This window comes from Microtus ochrogaster, chromosome 7, assembly GCF_000317375.1.
Source record: "Microtus ochrogaster isolate Prairie Vole_2 chromosome 7, MicOch1.0, whole genome shotgun sequence".
Classification (NCBI taxonomy): domain Eukaryota; kingdom Metazoa; phylum Chordata; class Mammalia; order Rodentia; family Cricetidae; genus Microtus; species Microtus ochrogaster.
In genome coordinates this window covers 39,883,028-39,900,215 of record NC_022014.1, presented here as the reverse complement: position 1 = coordinate 39,900,215, position 17,188 = coordinate 39,883,028, and the positions used below count along the sequence as shown (strand labels likewise).

Sequence of the window (17,188 nt, the reverse complement as noted above, 5' to 3'; positions counted from 1 at the left end):
TGTGTTATGGTGTGGTGGGGGTATGGTGTGTGTGGCACTCTGTGTGTGTGTGTGTGTGTGTTATGGTGTGGTAGGGGTTTGGTGTGTGTGGCACTATGTGTGTGTGTGTTATGGTGTGGTGGGGGTATGGTGTGTGTGACACTCTGTGTGTGTGTATGTGTGTAATACACACTCATGCGTGTGGGTTCACGGGCAGGCCAGAGGAGGGTGTTGATGTCCTCCTGCATCAGTCTCTGCCTTACTTCTTTGAGGCAACTTCTAGGTTGGAGCCAGAGACAACTAGAAATCCTTTGGTCTCTGCCCTTCAGAGCTAAGCTACAGACAAATGAAGACCACACCTAGCTTTTTATGTGAGCTCTGAAATCCACACTCGTATCTTCAGGCTGGTGTGGCAAGTGTTCTCACCCACTGATCCATACCTCAGCATCAGGTTGCAGAAAAAAAATTATTATTTCACTAAATTGAAATATTCTGACACTTGGACAAAGATTTTAAGGATATTGGAAGTCACTTTAAAAAAAAAAGTCATTTTCAGACCAGGCATGGCAGCATGTGCCTTTAGTCCCAGCACTGGGGGAGGCAGAGGCAGGCAGATCTCTGAGTTTGGGGCCAGCCTGGTCTACAGAGGTAGTTCCATGGCAGCCTATCTCAAAAAAAAAAAAAAAAAAAAAAACCTGTCTTCCAGGTTTGACCAGAGTCATGGAGCCTCCCAGTAACACCACAGCTTTGGACTTCATTCTTCTTGGGCTCTTCAGCCACACACAAGTCCACCTGTTCCTGTTTTCTGTTGTGTTAGTAATCTTCACCGCCTCCCTGATGGGAAACGCCCTCATGATCCTGCTCATCTGCAGGGACCCCAGGCTCCACACGCCCATGTACTTCCTTCTCAGCCAACTCTCCCTCATGGACATGATGCTCGTCTCCACCATCATCCCCAAGATGGCAGCCAACTACTTGATGAGCGTGAAGTCCATCTCCCCTGCAGGCTGTGGCTCCCAGATCTTCCTGTTCCTCACCCTGGCAGGGGGCGAGTGCTTCCTCCTGGCAGCCATGTCCTATGACCGCTACGTGGCTGTATGTCAGCCCCTGCGCTACCATGTCCTCATGAGCTCCAAGCTGTGCGTGCATCTGACCTTGGGATCTTGGTTCCTGGGAGCCGCTGATGGGTTGATGCAAGCGGGCACCATCTTGAGTTTCCCCTTTTGCCACTCTCGAACCATCAACCACTTCTTCTGTGAGGCGCCTTCTCTGGTGCGCCTCGCCTGTGCCGACACCAAAGTCTTTGAGTTCTTCATGTACATTTGCTGCATCCTTATGCTCCTGATCCCTCTGTGCCTCATCTTGGCTTCCTACTCCCTCATCCTGGTTGCAGTACTCCACATGCGATCCTCAGCAGCCCGGAAGAAGGCCTTTGCCACCTGCTCTTCGCACCTGGCTGTGGTGGGGCTATTCTACGGGGCCATCATGTTCATCTACATGAGGCCTAAGTCCCATCAGCCGCGAAAGCGCGACAAAGTGGTGTCTGCCTTCTACACAATCTTCACACCGGTCCTGAACCCCCTGATATACAGTGTGAGGAACAAGGAGGTCAAGGGAGCCCTGAGGAAGTGGCTGCAGAAGACAGTGTGATAAACATGCAGAGGGAAGGTCACCAAAACAGCCCTACTCAGTTTAGGCACACCTCACTCACTAGCTCAGCTGACCTATTCCATTGAGCTCACTCTTTAGTGTTGTATTAATTTATCTGACTCTCATTTGTTATTTTATATTCTAAATTTTACCAAGTGTTTGGAAAATAAATGTAAAATCAACTTGCCCTTCCGATGTCCCTTGGGCTAGCTACTATGTCTGTTTTCAAATAAGGTCTTAGAGATGAGAGGCAGTGACACAGGTCTGTTAGCTAGACATTAATCATATAACTCAGTTTCTGTTATGTGATGTAAAACGTAAGAGGAAAAGGAATAAATGGACAATAACTTTTAAAAATGTAGTGCCTAATTGATTGCTATTACAAAGTAAATTGCAATGAAATACATAACCATAAGAATTATTAAACATAAACATAATTGCACAAAACATATGTCAAAATGTTTCAGGGGAATTTTCCAAAATTATTTACGATTTAAAGAATTCTTAAAAAGGAGATGGGCATGTAGGGCTTATGGCTTTAAAACTGTATCTATATTTAACATCTTTAACAACAAAACAAATATCACTAACCAAAAAATTAGGAATCATTATGAGATTTCCAAATCTCTATTTTAAGGGAGTTTAAAGATGAGATCTTTAAGAAGTAGTTAGGCCTCAGGGCTCCACTGTCATGATGGGAGAGCATTTGTGCCATTATTAAAGTGTTAGTTTGCTCAGTATGGCAACAAAACCAGCCATACAGAAGAACTGTAAGTTCTAGGGCAGGTGGATTATGTAAGACCCTGTCTCAAGTAATAAAACAAAATAATAGTGAGTTTGGCCATTTCTATACCAATAAATAAATAAATAAATAAATAAATAAATAAATAAAACCCACAACTCACCTCAAAATGAATAAGAGTTTATTCTAGAGCCAAAAATGAGTCACCATGGCCCCTCCAGATTTAGATTATCCCCAGTTCCATGTTCCAACACGGTGCCAGTTTTGTGAAGTTTTTTATAGTAATAGAATTAAAAAGTTTCAAAATAAATACGTCTTTCAAACACATTTTGGGGGAACAGCAGGTAGGCAGGTTCTGGTGAAGGTTACAGGGACATCTCAGGTACAGGCTCACGAGCTATCTGACTCTGTTCTTGGTCTGTTGGAAGCCAGTGCTCTGCACATCCCTAAGGATTTTCTTAGCAGTCATTCATGTGTTAGGTCACGTACAGGTGAAGACTAAAGATTAACCAAAGATCGTTTGGTTCCGGACTCGCAATGTTCCAATCCCTCCACAATCACTGACGTGCCAAACAGTCAGGCCATCTTCAAAGTTCAGTCCATTCCAAGTACAGCCCCCTCTTTTCATTGTTAGCCCCCTATGGCCTTTCCTTGTCCTTCCACAGTCTGCTAATAGAGAGTCTGGCCCCTGACAGATGCAGAACCCTTGAATTTAGACTTTCCCCATTGCAGAACACTGGGGAACAAACATTCCTTCTTTGGTACCCAGGAGATGGTATCCTGTTATGGCCTCAGAGAATGGAGAGAGACACCAAGTACAGGTGTGTAAAATAGCACATCGGGTGCAAAAGAGAAGGAAGGGAGATACAAACTCTAGGAACTTCCACAGAGGCAAACATCACAGTTCATCACCCTGTTGGCTGCTTTGAGCCAACTTTCAGCCTCAGAGCTTGTCACAGGAAAGACAGGCAAGTTTTCTTGAAGGGAGGGTTCACAATTTGTTTGAATGTTTGCTGTGTACCAGTTTTTCTACCAAGGACTTATACCATTCAGCAAAACAAAGGCACACTGGGCAAGCCACATCCTTGGATCTCAGGAGAGGCGTTGGCAGCAGAGACTGAGCTGACCTTGGGGTCACTCTGTATAAAGGCAGACAGACCTACCCCTTTTCACAGCCCCTGCCTGTCCCCCAAACTGGAAATCCTTCCTCTCCTACATCTTTAACATTTGAATGCTGAATTTAGGGTTTTCCATGAGCGCATGTACTTGGTGTGTGAATACCAAACCGTTTCCAACTTTTCTCTGGTGCTGGTGTTCCCAGGAGCTCCCCTATTTTGGTGAACTACTGGCCTTTGTTATCTGTTTTCACTGCACCCCAGCAAAACACCCACCTCCGTGTCCTAAAAAAGTGGCTGTGAGCAGTATCTGGGCTGGAATGTGTTTCTGCCATATGCACAACTTTTCCCCTTCAGTAATTAAAAGTCCCAACTTTCCAGAGTTGCCTAGGATGTAGGAATCCGCCAGTTCTTAGCTAAGTCCCTCTCAAGGTATTTTTCTTGTTGGGAAAAACTGTTAAGACCAAGTTCACAGTCCATTTCTGGAAGCAAACCACAACCAGTGTCCTTGCAGCTACACTACAGCCCAGGGGCATGACCGGTGCAAGACACTCAGAGTCTATCCCCTAACTTTCTCAGGAGTTTAACCCTGGGCATCAGAGTTCATTTTCACCATTTGCTCAATTCTGCTTAATTCTTCTTTAGGTGTCGATCCTGAGAGGACTTCCCAGCTTCCTGGATCCCCATCCTTGCGTGTGTGTCCTCCATGGATCCCAGGAGCGCCTTCTCTGAGTGCGAAGGCAACAGTAGAGTATGAATCCCTCCCTCATTAAAGATGGCTGACCCAAGCCTCTGGGCTATGCACTTGGTAGATACAGCCCATCCTCAGGATGGGTGACCCCGATACTCACCCTAGTCATACAGCCCTTATGGAACCCACACAAGATACTCACATGGGGTGCACCCTCGGCTCCCCAGAGTTTCTGAGCCCCATTCTTTCTCTTGCCGGTCTCTGAATGCCTCTACTCATCCTTGAACTCCACAGACTCTCTCAGGACTTGATTTAGTCATGCAACAGTGTCCATTCTGTGACAGGGCAGCGTCTCTTGATAGCCTCTAGAGACCCCAGCACAGCAGTGGTCAGAACAGAAAGGGACATAAGCTTTGTCAGGAAGGACGGTCACTCTCCTGTAGAAAGCTTTTGCGCAGAATGTCCATGGTGCCCGACTGGCCTCACCTGGAGCCTAGGGGTTTTTACTGTTTGTAATGTGGGCTTAAATTTAGCCTATACACCTTTGAACAATTATAAATCCAAGTAGGATTTGCCAGCTTGATAAAGTTTCAATTTGATGAAAGAAATCTAAGCAAAGAACTGAGGGAGTGGCTCAGTTGGTAAGTGCTTCAATCTCCAGCAACAGATAAACCCACTGTGGTGGCAATCCCAGAAGTTGGGAGGTAGAGATAGAAGGATCAGAGGTTCAAGGCCAGCCTCTGCTACTAAGCTAGTTTAATAGTTTACTATTAAGCCAGCCTGAATTACATGATGCTCAGTTTTATATAAGTAAGTAAATAAATGTTAAATAATGAAAAAACCTGTACTTTCCTTTAAATAAAATTAAATGGCAATTGCAGTTTACCAAATTGTACATTTTTTAACCAGGTATATTTCCCTAACACATAATCCATGATAAAGAATTATTGCTTTATTTTGTTTTCATTTATCTATTTCCAGTTGTAGACTCTGGAGTCTCTATATAGAAGTAGATAACTCAGAAATTGCAAGGCATACATCTAAGTTCCCAGGGTACCCAGCACTGGAAAACATCAAAAGCAAAGGATTAGCTAGGTGGCATTCGGGAGGCAGAGGCAGGCATTGCTGTGAGTTTGAGGCCAACCTGGTCTACAGAGCAAGTTCCAGGACAGCCAGAGCTGTTACACAGAGAATTCCTTTAAAAAAAAAAAAAAGCAAATGTCCTGAAGTCCATATACATTCAACCTGAGAAGTGTCATTGATATGACAGCCTGAAGATGCTGTCACTGTTATTAATGTTGCTTTTGTTATTGTTGTCATTTTACTATACAGATTCAAAAATGCAAATATAAAATCAAAATATAACAGCTTCTTGCAAATGCACTGAAACAGGTGCATAAGACACAAATTTAATTGTCTCAAACTGAGTCCAAGCAGAAAATAAACTACAGGTAATTCCTTCCACGAGCTTCATTTTATCTTGATTGCTGTTTTGACAATTGAGCTGGTCTGAATAGAAGACAGTTTAATCTTCCTATCTGCTGAAGTCTGTGCAGAAATTACCAGAATCGCGTGGTACCCTGGTTCCTGCACTTGAAATTACAATCCCTTTTCAAGGACACCATTTCTTTCTCCTGAGCCATTCTCTGTCATTCCCATGATTCATAGCTTTATGAGATGTGTGGGCCATTCACAATCTCTTGGGGATTTTTTTAATTTCTCAACACAGTAAACACTTTTGGCCACTGAATTATCACCGCAGCAGCTCTGGGGTATTGATGGGATAGTGTTTGCAGCCCACGCTGGCACTGGGCCATCCTCAGGACAGATCAGCCCAGCCATTGATATGAGGGAGGTGGAGGGCTAGATTAGACACACCTCCCCTCCCGTCCAGGAGGGGACATCCAGGTGCATCACAGAGGGTGCAGATCCAACCTGCTGGACACCAGTTTTGACTCTTGCAGGTAGGTCATACCAACCTTTTCATGTCTGATTATTTGTGAACTATAACTCCAGAAAACACAATTCCAAATCCTAGAACTTGGGAGGTGAAGACCGGAGAAACAAGGAGCCCTCGGCTACATAGAAAAATCCGGTCCCAGCACTCTGCATTTGACAGAGAAAGTCTTCCCGGTTAGACATCTCAGTCCTCAGTGAATTAAAATGTGGGCAAGCGCATGCTGGCAGTAGGTTAATTTTTTAAAAGCCAACCCATAATTCTATCAATATAAACAAGTCCTCTGCTACTACCTTCTTTTTCACACGCAGGTTGATTTTCATTTCTCTATCCTGAAGTACAGACTTTTAAAATTACATATTCACAATGAACTTGGGGAAATGTGGAAAGGAAACTATATATTCTGACTTTTCTGTGGTTTCTCACGAGGCTTTTACGGGAAGAAAAGAAAGGCAACTGTCTGTGACTGTGACTTCAAATGCAGGAGATGCGAGAGTAGTTTTAAGAAAGAGCTGTGGAATGTGGCAAGGAGATGTCCAGCCCGATGGACACAAAGCAAGGAGGGCAAAAGGAAGCCCTTATTTTTCAGGGTAAACATTTCCCCATTCCCTGCCCTAGTCAAGCTGGAGGTCTCATTGCCCAGTAATGCATTTAGCATGTTTTTCAAATGAGTTAATTCTTTAGGACCAATTTCAACCATGTTTCAGTTCCATGATCAGTTTTAGGAATTTAGTCTACTCTGTGGAGGCTTATAAACATTTTAATTAGTAGTAACTTGTCTCATTTGTATAAAGAGGTATAGACAATAATTTTAATAAAAACAAACTGAACACACAATTAGATTTATAATGACTGACCACTATTAAATATTTATCACCTTAAATATGTATCCACCTATTGCCACTAAAAAGTTGAGCAGATAATTTCTAATCTTAAAATTATAAATAAAAGTAGAAATTTCTTAATATATATTTTTCTAGGGCTGTGAATATAACTCAGTGATAGAGAGCTTGGCAAGCCTTTAGGAGGCCCTATATCAAATCTCCAGTATTGTATACATAGAACAAAACATAAATGTGTTTTTAAAGAAACAGAGAAGTAGGGGTAACTGTCGAACTGGTTTTCTGAAAACACGTGCACCGCTCTTGCATGTTTTAAGCAAAGATTCGTCATTGCTGTTTAGTGTGGTATCTTACTTCTTTATCAAAACACACACTCCAGCATCTGTAGTCAAGCATCTTATCAAACTGGTGCACGTGTATCCCAAAGGGAAGGAAGGCCTGAGGCACTGGCCCCAGACTGGTGAGCAGCAATCACAGTACGCCCCACACAGTGGACCATTAACTTCCTGAAAAATGAAGGGAGAGCAGACATGACATCCATGAGCCCTAAGGGACTTCGGAAATGGCTTGAGGTACAGGCACAAATAGGTGGGTTCTGTGCGATGGCAGCATCAAAGCTTCACAAGGGCACATATTACTGAGGAAGAGAGAATAGTGGCTGCCAGCAGCTGTGGGAAAAAAGAAGAGGGAGTTTTGCTTAAATGGGGGCTGAGTTCTCATCTGGAGGCATTAAGAGAATTTAGAAGATGGATTCTAGTGTGGTAGGTGCCTAACAACACCACAGTGATTATGTACATAAAATAGTGACTGCAGTTGCAGAAATGAATTTAAGGAAGCTGCTCCCTGCTTTCCAGTGGCTAAACAAAGCAAACTTAAAGTCTCACCTATCTTCGATATTGAGAGGTTGGAACAGTGAAAAGTGAGTCAGGCAGGGTTTGAGTCTTCAGCAATGGGGTATCTTGAGAGCCATGGCCATGGTTCCACGTAGTTTCTGGAGCAAAAGGGTATCTGAGAACTGGACATGTGGGTAACTCGTGAGCCGAGCAGAGAGAACATACTTCCAAAGTAACTTTCAAAAGATAAAATGATCTCCAAAATATTTAACTTTCACGCAACCAACTAAAATGCTCAGGGACTTGGTCAGGGGCTGAGTGAGTCATGGGGTCATTGTTCCAGCCATAGCTGTGATCTTTCCAGAGAAGAAACAAGGGAGGTATCCCCAGAAGGCACGGACTTCCTCAGGGCATTTGTGCTAGACAAAGATCTTGAGGATGAAGTAGTATCCACATCTTTGTAGGGTGGATTTTTTTGATTTAATAAGCTCAACCAATCTTGGCCAAAAGCAAGGCAAAGATTAAAATGAAAGTAAAAATTTAAAGTCTCTTGAGAGTGAAGCAGGAATCATTGTTTTCTCTACAGCTGGGCAAACACTAGGGTCTCTGAGTTATCCACTAAAGGGTGAGTTTGTGTGGTGCTGAAGACGGAGGGGCTGACTGAGGACAAAATACTTAGGAAGAGTTCATGGAAGCATTCATTAGCATTACAGCTTCATACTTAGAAACACCCAAGAAGTCCTCTGGTATCTGAAGTGTCAACCTCTGTAAACAGAACCAAGTGAACTCCCAGACCAGGGTGAATCTAGCCTCTGTCCACAGTCTGGCTTTCCTACTTTTAGATCTAAGAGCAAATACCCCTTTGTTTGGCGAGACATTTACTATTCAGGGTTAGAGAAAATCATATGAAGTTGTTTTTTTTTAATAAAGTTTGATGGGACCAGGGTGTGGTTTAGTATGTAGAATTTTTATCTGCCATGCACAAAGCTCTGTGTCCATTCCCCAGCATTACATAAACCAGACATGGTAGCACATGCCTGTAACTCAGCACTCAAGAGGAAGAACCTGTAAGATCAGAGTTCCTAGGTCATTTTCTACTATTTAGAAAATTCAAGGCCAGCCTGGGATACATGACACCTTGTCTCAATAAATAAAAATTTTGATATATTAAATGTGTCACCTACATTAACAGTCCCTAAGTTGTATATAATAGATATCTACTTAACTAAGACTTTATTATGCAAAGTATAATTAATATGAAAATATAAATTATGAATAAGCAAATAGTTCTCAACCATTATGTTGCTACAGTGTAATAAAAAATCAGGAGTTACTTCAGCTTACAAAGAACGTTGATTCATTATTGAACTCACCGTTCTGGTTACATGCGTCAGGTGAACCTTGGAAATGAAGAAAGATTTATGTTAAGTTGTGACTGTGTTGGAACATTTTGCTAGCACAGATGGATTTGAAGTGGGTTTCACCATTTCTCAAGGCAACTTTCTGGGTATGCGTAGTTCACACAGCGTCACAGATAATGAAACTCTCTTCCCTCCCTTGGTTTGCAGTGCTGCCCCCTGCTGTGAACCACGGACATGGGAAATGCCACAGCCGGGTTCATTCTCCTAGGACTCTTTAACCACACCAGAGCTCACCTGGTTCTCTTTGTGCTGGTTCTGACTGTGGCCCTCAACTCCGTGGTAGGCAATGCCCTCCTGCTTCTCCTGATTCAGCAGGACCGCCGGCTCCACACACCCATGTACTTTCTCCTCAGTCAGCTCTCTCTTATGGACATGATGCTGGTCTCCACCACAGTGCCCCCCATGGCAGCTGGTTATTTCACAGGCAAGAAGTCCATCTCCAAGGCTGGCTGTGGCTTCCAGATCTTCTTCTTCCTCACACTGGGAGGGGGCGAGTGCTTCCTCTTAGCGGCCATGTCCTATGACCGCTACGTGGCGATATGCCACCCTCTGCGCTATCCGGTTCTCATGAGCTGGCAGTTAGGTTTGAGACTGACCTTGGGATCTTGGCTCCTGGGCGCAGCCGATGGAGCCATGCAGGCTGCTGCCACAATGAGCTTCCAGTTTTGCAACCGGAACGAAATCGACCACTTCTTTTGTGAAGCCCCTGTGTTGTTGCACCTGGCTTGTGGTAAAACATCTGCCTTTGAGTTTGTCATGTACATCTGCTGTGTGTTGATGCTTCTGGTCCCCTTCTCCCTCATCCTGACATCGTATGGCCTCATCTTGGCCACTGTCCTCCGAATACGGTCCATAGAAGCCCGCAAGAAGGCCTTTGCCACTTGCTCCTCTCACGTGGCTGTAGTGGGCCTCTTCTATGGAGCTGCCATTTTCATCTACATGAGACCCACATCTTCCAGGTCGGCTAACCATGATAAGGTTGTATCGGCATTCTACACTATTGTCACTCCCATGCTGAACCCCCTCATCTACAGCCTTAGGAACAGCGAGGTCAAGGGTAGCCTGAGGAAGTGTGTGGCCCGTTGTGCTGCCCTAACTAGTAGAGATACCTTGGTTTGCTTGGACTTTAGCAGCTGTACAAAGAGGAAAGACATATAGTAGGCACGTTCACGGGGTTATATGTCAGGATGCCCAGTGGATACCTGAAGCCACCGAGAACTGCAAGCTCTGTTGTTGAGTTTCTTTTCCACCTTAACTCAACACTTCTATCCTGTGGTTGGAACTGGGGGGACCTGAGGAGTCTGCAAAACTGGGACTAAGTTCCTGTTGTCCTTCCTCACAATTTCATGGACACCTTTGTTCTTATTGTGGACATTAGCAAACTTAGCAGGCTATAGCTTCCGTAGTTTACTTAATAAGCACCTTACAGCTTGTCTTTTTGTTTGTTTTTGCTTTTCATGACAGGGTTTATTCTGTTTAGCACTGGCTGTCCGGAACCTCACTATGTAGACCAAGTTGGCCTAGAACCCAGAGATCCTCCTGTCTCTGCCTCCCAAGTATTGGGATTAAAGTCGTGTGCCACCACCACCCAGAAAGCTTGTCTTTAACATAGCTGTATCACAGCTTTTTCACTTTGGGGAAATAAAGGTCACTAGAACTGAGGTGGCTCCCATGTGACCAATGAATGGGTAGCATACATAGAGTGGATACGCTGGTCATAACTGGGTACCAGAACTGTAAGCCATCTCAACATGCTACTCAGAAGGCAGCACTGTAGTGGAAGAGTTAAAAATCCTGGAAGGTTTCATTCTTTTTCAGATGACAGTTGTCTGCAGGAAGCTATGAGTGTGGAAGGCAAAGGCACAAGTAAGGGGTGTGTGTGTGCATCTGTGCCCATATCTTGGATATTTTCTGCTTTACTCGGAGGTTTTGGTAAAGCTGCATGCTGGGAGTTGAGTGTGGAACTGCCTTCTCATTTCAAAATGAATTCTCAAAAAAAAAAAAACCTGAAAAATCGCAAATTCTCAGTGAAAAGTTCTCATGCCTCTCCACACACAAAATTTTATGCCAGCAGGAACTGAAAGCAGCCTTGAGTATTAACTGCCAGTTGGTTTCAAGTCTGGGGAAGCGAAGCATGGTTTTCTAGCCGGGGGTACGCACAGCAAGCTTTATCCTCCAGACAATTCTATAGAGCTCTGCCTTTGTATCTGTTACTAAGAGATGCAAAGTCCCAAACTGGACAGAGGTCCCCTGCGCCCTTTTCTAATCAAACATCTGCCCACAAATTCAAGGCTAGACGGAATTCCATTCCCATCCTATACTGTTTCATTGCTGGACATAAAATAGACTCAATTTTGATGTCTTTGTGTGTGTGTGTGTGTGTGTGTGTGTGTGTGTGTGTGTGTGTGTGTGATGTGTTTGTGAAGACTCTCTGCATTTTACACACTCCGGTAGCTGTTCTTTAAAATTGATAATAATACCCTAGTGTTTTAAAAACCACTACTTGTTCCCTACTTGTGATGGAAATGTAGATGACCTTCAAACTTTTATTGCATTACGTTTTCACTTCACTTGGTAGATGGATGAGGAATCTTTATCAAATTGTTTAGTTTCACATTCCCACAAGCAGTTCACACAGGGTGTCATTGCCCCAGTTTTATCAACACTTTCCACTCAGGAAGTCTGGCAGTATGGCATCCGGCATCCTGTGTGTGTTTTTCTAGTGGTTCCTGATGCTGAGTGTGTTTGTACAGACTTACTGCCAGGTTGAATATCATCTTGAACTTTGTATCTCAGTCTTGGAAATAAAAACAAAACATGCTGCTGCTTCCACTGCAAACAAGTTGTGATTCACTCGGCTATTCCAAGGCGTGTTTGGCATTTTAGAATAAAGCTGTACGTGACAATGTTTGCATTCAGTGTCTGGAATTTTTCACTTCGTGTCTACTTGGGGTTCCTTTTCAACCTCTTCCACTTTCTTCAAAGCAACAAACCTTGACAATGGCCCCACAGACTGTCCCAGCCGTACAACTGTCGCCAACATGCAGAGGGACAAGTTTGGTCCTATGCTATTTCCTTCCCTGCCCAGCTGGAGTTGGTGAACTACAATTAGTTCAGGTAAGCTGTTTCAGTGGGTGTACCCATCATGGTCTTAACCTCTTTGCTCATATTCTCGTTCCTCCCACTATTCAGCTGGACTTTGGGAGCTCAGCCCAGGGCTTCAATGCAGGTCTCTTTCCGCCTCTCTTTCCATCAGTTGCTGGATGAAGGTTCTATGGTGATGTTTAAGACATTCATCAGTCTGACAACAATGGTTGGGAGACTTTTAATGTTTGCTTCTATTTCCTTTGTGATTATAGGTCTATATAAATTGTTTATCAGGTCTTGATTTAATTTTAGTCTGTGGTACCTATCAAGAAAATTGTTCATTCCTTTTGGGGTTTTTTTGTGTTTTTTTTTTTTTTTTATTGAGAAAAGGAAGAAAAAAAAACAAGTTTCCGCCTCCTCCCAGCCTCCCATTTCCCTCCCCCTCCTCCCACCCTTCTCCCCCTCCTCCTACCCTCCCCCTCTCCCCGCACTCCTCTCCCCCTCCCTCTCCAGTCCAAAGAGCAGTCAGGGTGCCCTGCCCTGTGGTAAGTCTTAGGTCCTCCCCCCTCTGTCCATATCTTGGAAGGTGAACATCCAAACTGGCTAGGCTCCCACAAAGCCAGCACATTAAGTAGGATCAAAACCCCTTGCCATTGTCCTTGGCTTCTCATCAGCCCTCATTGTTCGCCATGTTCAGAGAGTCCAGTTTTATCCCATGCTTTTTCAGTCACAGTCCAGCTGGCCTTGGTGAGCTCCCAATAGATCAGCCCCTCGTGGTCCCGACTTCTTTGCTCATGTTCTCCCTCCTTCTGCTCCTCATTGGGACCTTGAGAGCTCAGTCCAGTGCTCCAGTGTGGGTCTCTGTCTCTATCTCCATCCATCACCAGATGAAGGTTCTATGGTGATATGCAAGATATTCGTCAGTATTGCTATAGGATAGGGTCATTTCAGGTTCCCTATCCTCAGCTGCCCAAGGAACTAACTGGGGACATCGCCTTGGGCTCCTGGGAGCCACTCTAGGCTCAAGTCTCTTGCCAATCCTAGGGTGGCTCCCTTAACTAAGAATTGTGCTTCCGTGCTCCCCTATCCAACCTTCCTTTATCCCAATCTTCCTTTTTCCCCAAGTTCCCCCCTCCTTCCCTTCTAACTTTTCTCTCCCCATCTCCCCTTACCCCCATCCCACCCCACCCCCAAGATCCCAATTTTCTCCCCGGCAATTTTATCTACTTCCCATAGCCAAGAGGATAACTATATGTTTTTCCTTGGGTGAATCCTTTTGGTTTTTGAAGTATGACCTAATGATTCATTGGATTTCCTCAGTGATCAGTGGTGATATGCCCCCTTTTTATTTCTGATTTTGTTAATTTGGATATTCTCTGTCATTTGGTTAGTTTGAATAAGGGTTTATCCAGCTTGACTTTCTCAAAGAACCAATTGTTTCACTGATTCTTTGTTTCTATTTTGCTAATTTCAGCCCTGAGTTTGATTATTTCCTACCGCCTATTCCTCCTGGGTGGTCTACTTCTTTTTGTTCTAGAGATTTCAGTTGTGCTCTGAAGTCACTAGTGTGAGATTTTTTCCAAATTCTTTATGTGGGCACTTAGTGATATGAACTTTTATGTTAACACTGCTTTCATAGTGTCCCATAATTTTGGGTATGTTGTGGATTCATTTTCGTTGAAATCTAGAAAGTTTTTAATTTCTTTCTTAATTCTTCCTTGACCCAGTGGCAATTCAGTTCAGAGTTGTTCATTTTCCATGAGATTGTAGGCTTTCTGTATTTTGTGTTGTTGCTGAATTCTAGCTTTAACCCATGGTGATCAGATAAGATACAGGGGTTTATTCCATTTTTTTGTCTCTGTTGAGATTTACTTTATGATCACATATATGGTTGATGTTAGAGAAGATTCGATGAGGTAGGTGCCAAGAAGAAGGTATACTCTTTTGTGTTCAGGTGAATGCAATGCTCTGTAGATGTCTGTTAAGTCCATTTGAGTCATAACTTTTGTTAGTTCCCTTATCTTTCTCTTAAATTACTGTCTGACAGACCTGTCCATTGGAGAGAGTGGGGTGTTGATGTCTTCCACAATTAATATGTGGTGTTTGCTGTGTGGTTTAATCTTTAGTAATGTTTCTTTTACAAATATGAGTGCCCTTATATTTGGGGCATAAATGTTCAGAATTAAGACTTCATTTTGTGAGCCAGAGACATCTTTGGGATCAGACACAAGTCAGGGACCTCTGAGAGAGTAGGCACAAGCCAGGGACCTCTGTGGGAACAGGCCTGAGCCAGCGACCTCCACTGGAGCATGCCTGAGGTAGCAACCTCCATAGGAGGAGGATTGAGCCAGTGACCTCTGTAGTAGCAGGCTCAAGGCAACAACCTCCACAGGAGCAGGCCCAAGCCAGAGGCATCTATGGGAACAGGACCAAGTCAACGACTCTGCTGGAGCAGGCCTGAGGCAGTGACCTCCACAGATGTAGGTACAAAAGAGAGACCCCCAAGGGCGCAGGCCTGAGACAGGGACGTCTGTGGAAATGGACCTGAGCCAGTGACCTACACAGGAGCAGGATTGAGCCAGTAGCCTCTACCAGAGTAGGTCCAAGGCAAGGACCTCCACAGGAGCAAGTACAAGGGAGCCACTGCTGAAGGAATAGGGCCAAACCAGAAACCTCTGCGGCACTGGGCGTGAATCAGTGACCTTTCCACAGGTGCAGGCCAGAGCCAGAGACAACTGCTGGAGCAGGCCCAAGGCAGTGACCTCAGTAGGAACAGCTCCAAGCAAACAATCTCTGTGGGAGCAGGCCCAGACAATCCCCAGTATTTCAGAGCAACCCCTGAGAACACTGATCAACCTACAGGAACACTGAGTGACCTTCAGGGAAACTGGAACCAAGGCCCTAACTGCACCACAAAGAGCAACCATCTGAGTCTTGGATCCAGTGGCACCTGAAAGACTGATCAACAAAGACACAAGGCCAACTACACCAATCAAAGGGAAAGATGGGTACACAAAATAATAACACACTCAACACCACAAAGAGCAACATGACACCAATAAAGTACTTTCTCTAGTACTTTCTGTAGAGCTGGATTTGTTGATAGGTATTGTTTAAATCTGGTTTCATCATGGAATATCTTGCTTTCTCCATCTACAGTGATTGAAAGTTTTGCTGGGTATAATAGTCTGGGCTGGCATCCTTAGTCTCTTAGTCTGAAAAACGTCTGTCCAGGACCCTATCTTTTAGAGTCTCTATTGAGAAGTCAGGTGTAATTCTGATAGGTCTGCCTTTTATGTTACTTGGCCTTTTTCCTTTGCATATCTTAATTTTATTTATTCTATATATTTAATGTCTTTATTATTATGTGGTGAGGGGACTTTTGTTCTGGTCCAGTCTGTCAGGTGTTCTGTAAGCTGCTTTTACCTTTATAGACATGTCCTTCTTTAAGTTGGAAAAGTTTCCTTCCATGATTTTATATGTTTTACATGCCTTTGAGCTGGAATTCTTCTCCTTCTTCTATCATTATTTTTAGCTTTGGTCTTTCATGGTCTTCCAGATTTCCTGGATGTTTTGTGTTAGGAATTTATTGAATTTAACATTTTCTTTGCCTGATGAATTTATTTTCCCTATTGTATATCTTCAACGCCTAAAATTCACTCTTCCGTCTCTTGAATTCTGTTGGTTATCCTTGCTTCTGTAGTTCCTGTTCACTTACCCAGATTTTCTATTTCCAGAATTCCCATGGTTTGTGTTTTCTTTATTGCCTCTGTTTCAACTTTCAAGTCTTGAATTGTTTCCTTCACCTGTCTGATTTTTTTCTTGGTTTTCTTGACATTCTTTGAGGGATTTATTAATTTCTTCCAATTTTTGGTTGTCTTTTCCTCAATTTCTTTAAGGGGATTTTTCATTTTGTCTTTAAAGGCATCTATTTTCATAAGTTATTTTTAAGTTTTTCCTTCTGTGCCATCTGTGTCGGGATGTTCAGGTCTTGCTGTTGTAGGACAACTGGATTCTGGTAGTGCCATATTGCCTTTTTTGCTACTGAATGTATTCTTACACTGGTATTTACCCATCTGTTCTTCCAACTTGTGTAGGTGGCGTTTGTGCCCTTAGGGGCTGCTGATGTTGCTTGAAAGCATTGTATGCAGGGAGGAAGTTGGGATATGTGTGGTTTGGTGGCAGAGTAGGTCTTGTGGGAACAGAGTCCAGTGGGTGGCAGAGGTGGTGGTGCAGCCTGTCTGTAGGTCTCTTAGCTGCTGACCAGCTACTGGGGACTGTACCACAGCAGTGGGATTACACCAGAGTTGGAGGCAGGGTCCAGTTCCCTTGCTGGGCTGAGATTGGAGGGGGAGGAACAGGGGATGTGCACTGGGGTTTAGGGCTTAGGGATTGGGGCGGTTTAGTTGGAAGACCTGACACTCGCCTGTGATAGGTGATGAAAGGACTCTAAAGATGACATATGGGGGGGGCTAGAGAGATGGCTCAGAGGTTAAGAGCATTGCCTGCTCTTCCAAAGGTCCTGAGTTCAGTTCCCAGCAACCACATGGTAGATCGCAACCATCTGTAATAAGGTCTGGTGCCCTCTTCTGGCCTTCAGGCATACACGCAGAAAGAATATTGTATACATAATAAATAAATAAATAAACATTTTTTTAAAAAGATGACATATGGGCTACTGATATTGTGGGGGATATGACTGTTCAAGGTGGGGAAGATGGTGCCAGCCCCGTGCTGCTTTTTGTCTGACTGTTTTTCGTGGCAACAGAAATGAAACCAGAACACAGTAACGTTAACCCAATATGCAACACTGAGATATTCTCTCTCTCTCTCTCTCTCTCTCTCTCTCTCTCTCTCTCTCTCTCTCTCTC

At 44.0% G+C, this 17,188-nt stretch overlaps 2 protein-coding genes across 2 annotated transcripts; both read left to right on the top strand.

Moving 5' to 3' along the window:
* The first annotated feature begins 699 nt into the window (after positions 1-699).
* Positions 700-1,629, top strand: LOC101992198 (olfactory receptor 2T33-like). The gene has a single exon (XM_005350012.2). It carries the CDS (start codon positions 700-702, stop codon positions 1,627-1,629), a length of 930 nt encoding a protein of 309 aa, XP_005350069.1.
* A 7,775-nt stretch (positions 1,630-9,404) lies between these two features.
* LOC101997537 (olfactory receptor 2T8-like) lies at positions 9,405-10,388 on the top strand. Its single transcript, XM_005350204.1, has one exon. The coding sequence runs from the start codon at positions 9,405-9,407 to the stop codon at positions 10,386-10,388; it is 984 nt and encodes a 327-aa protein (XP_005350261.1).
* Positions 10,389-17,188: the final 6,800 nt, after the last annotated feature.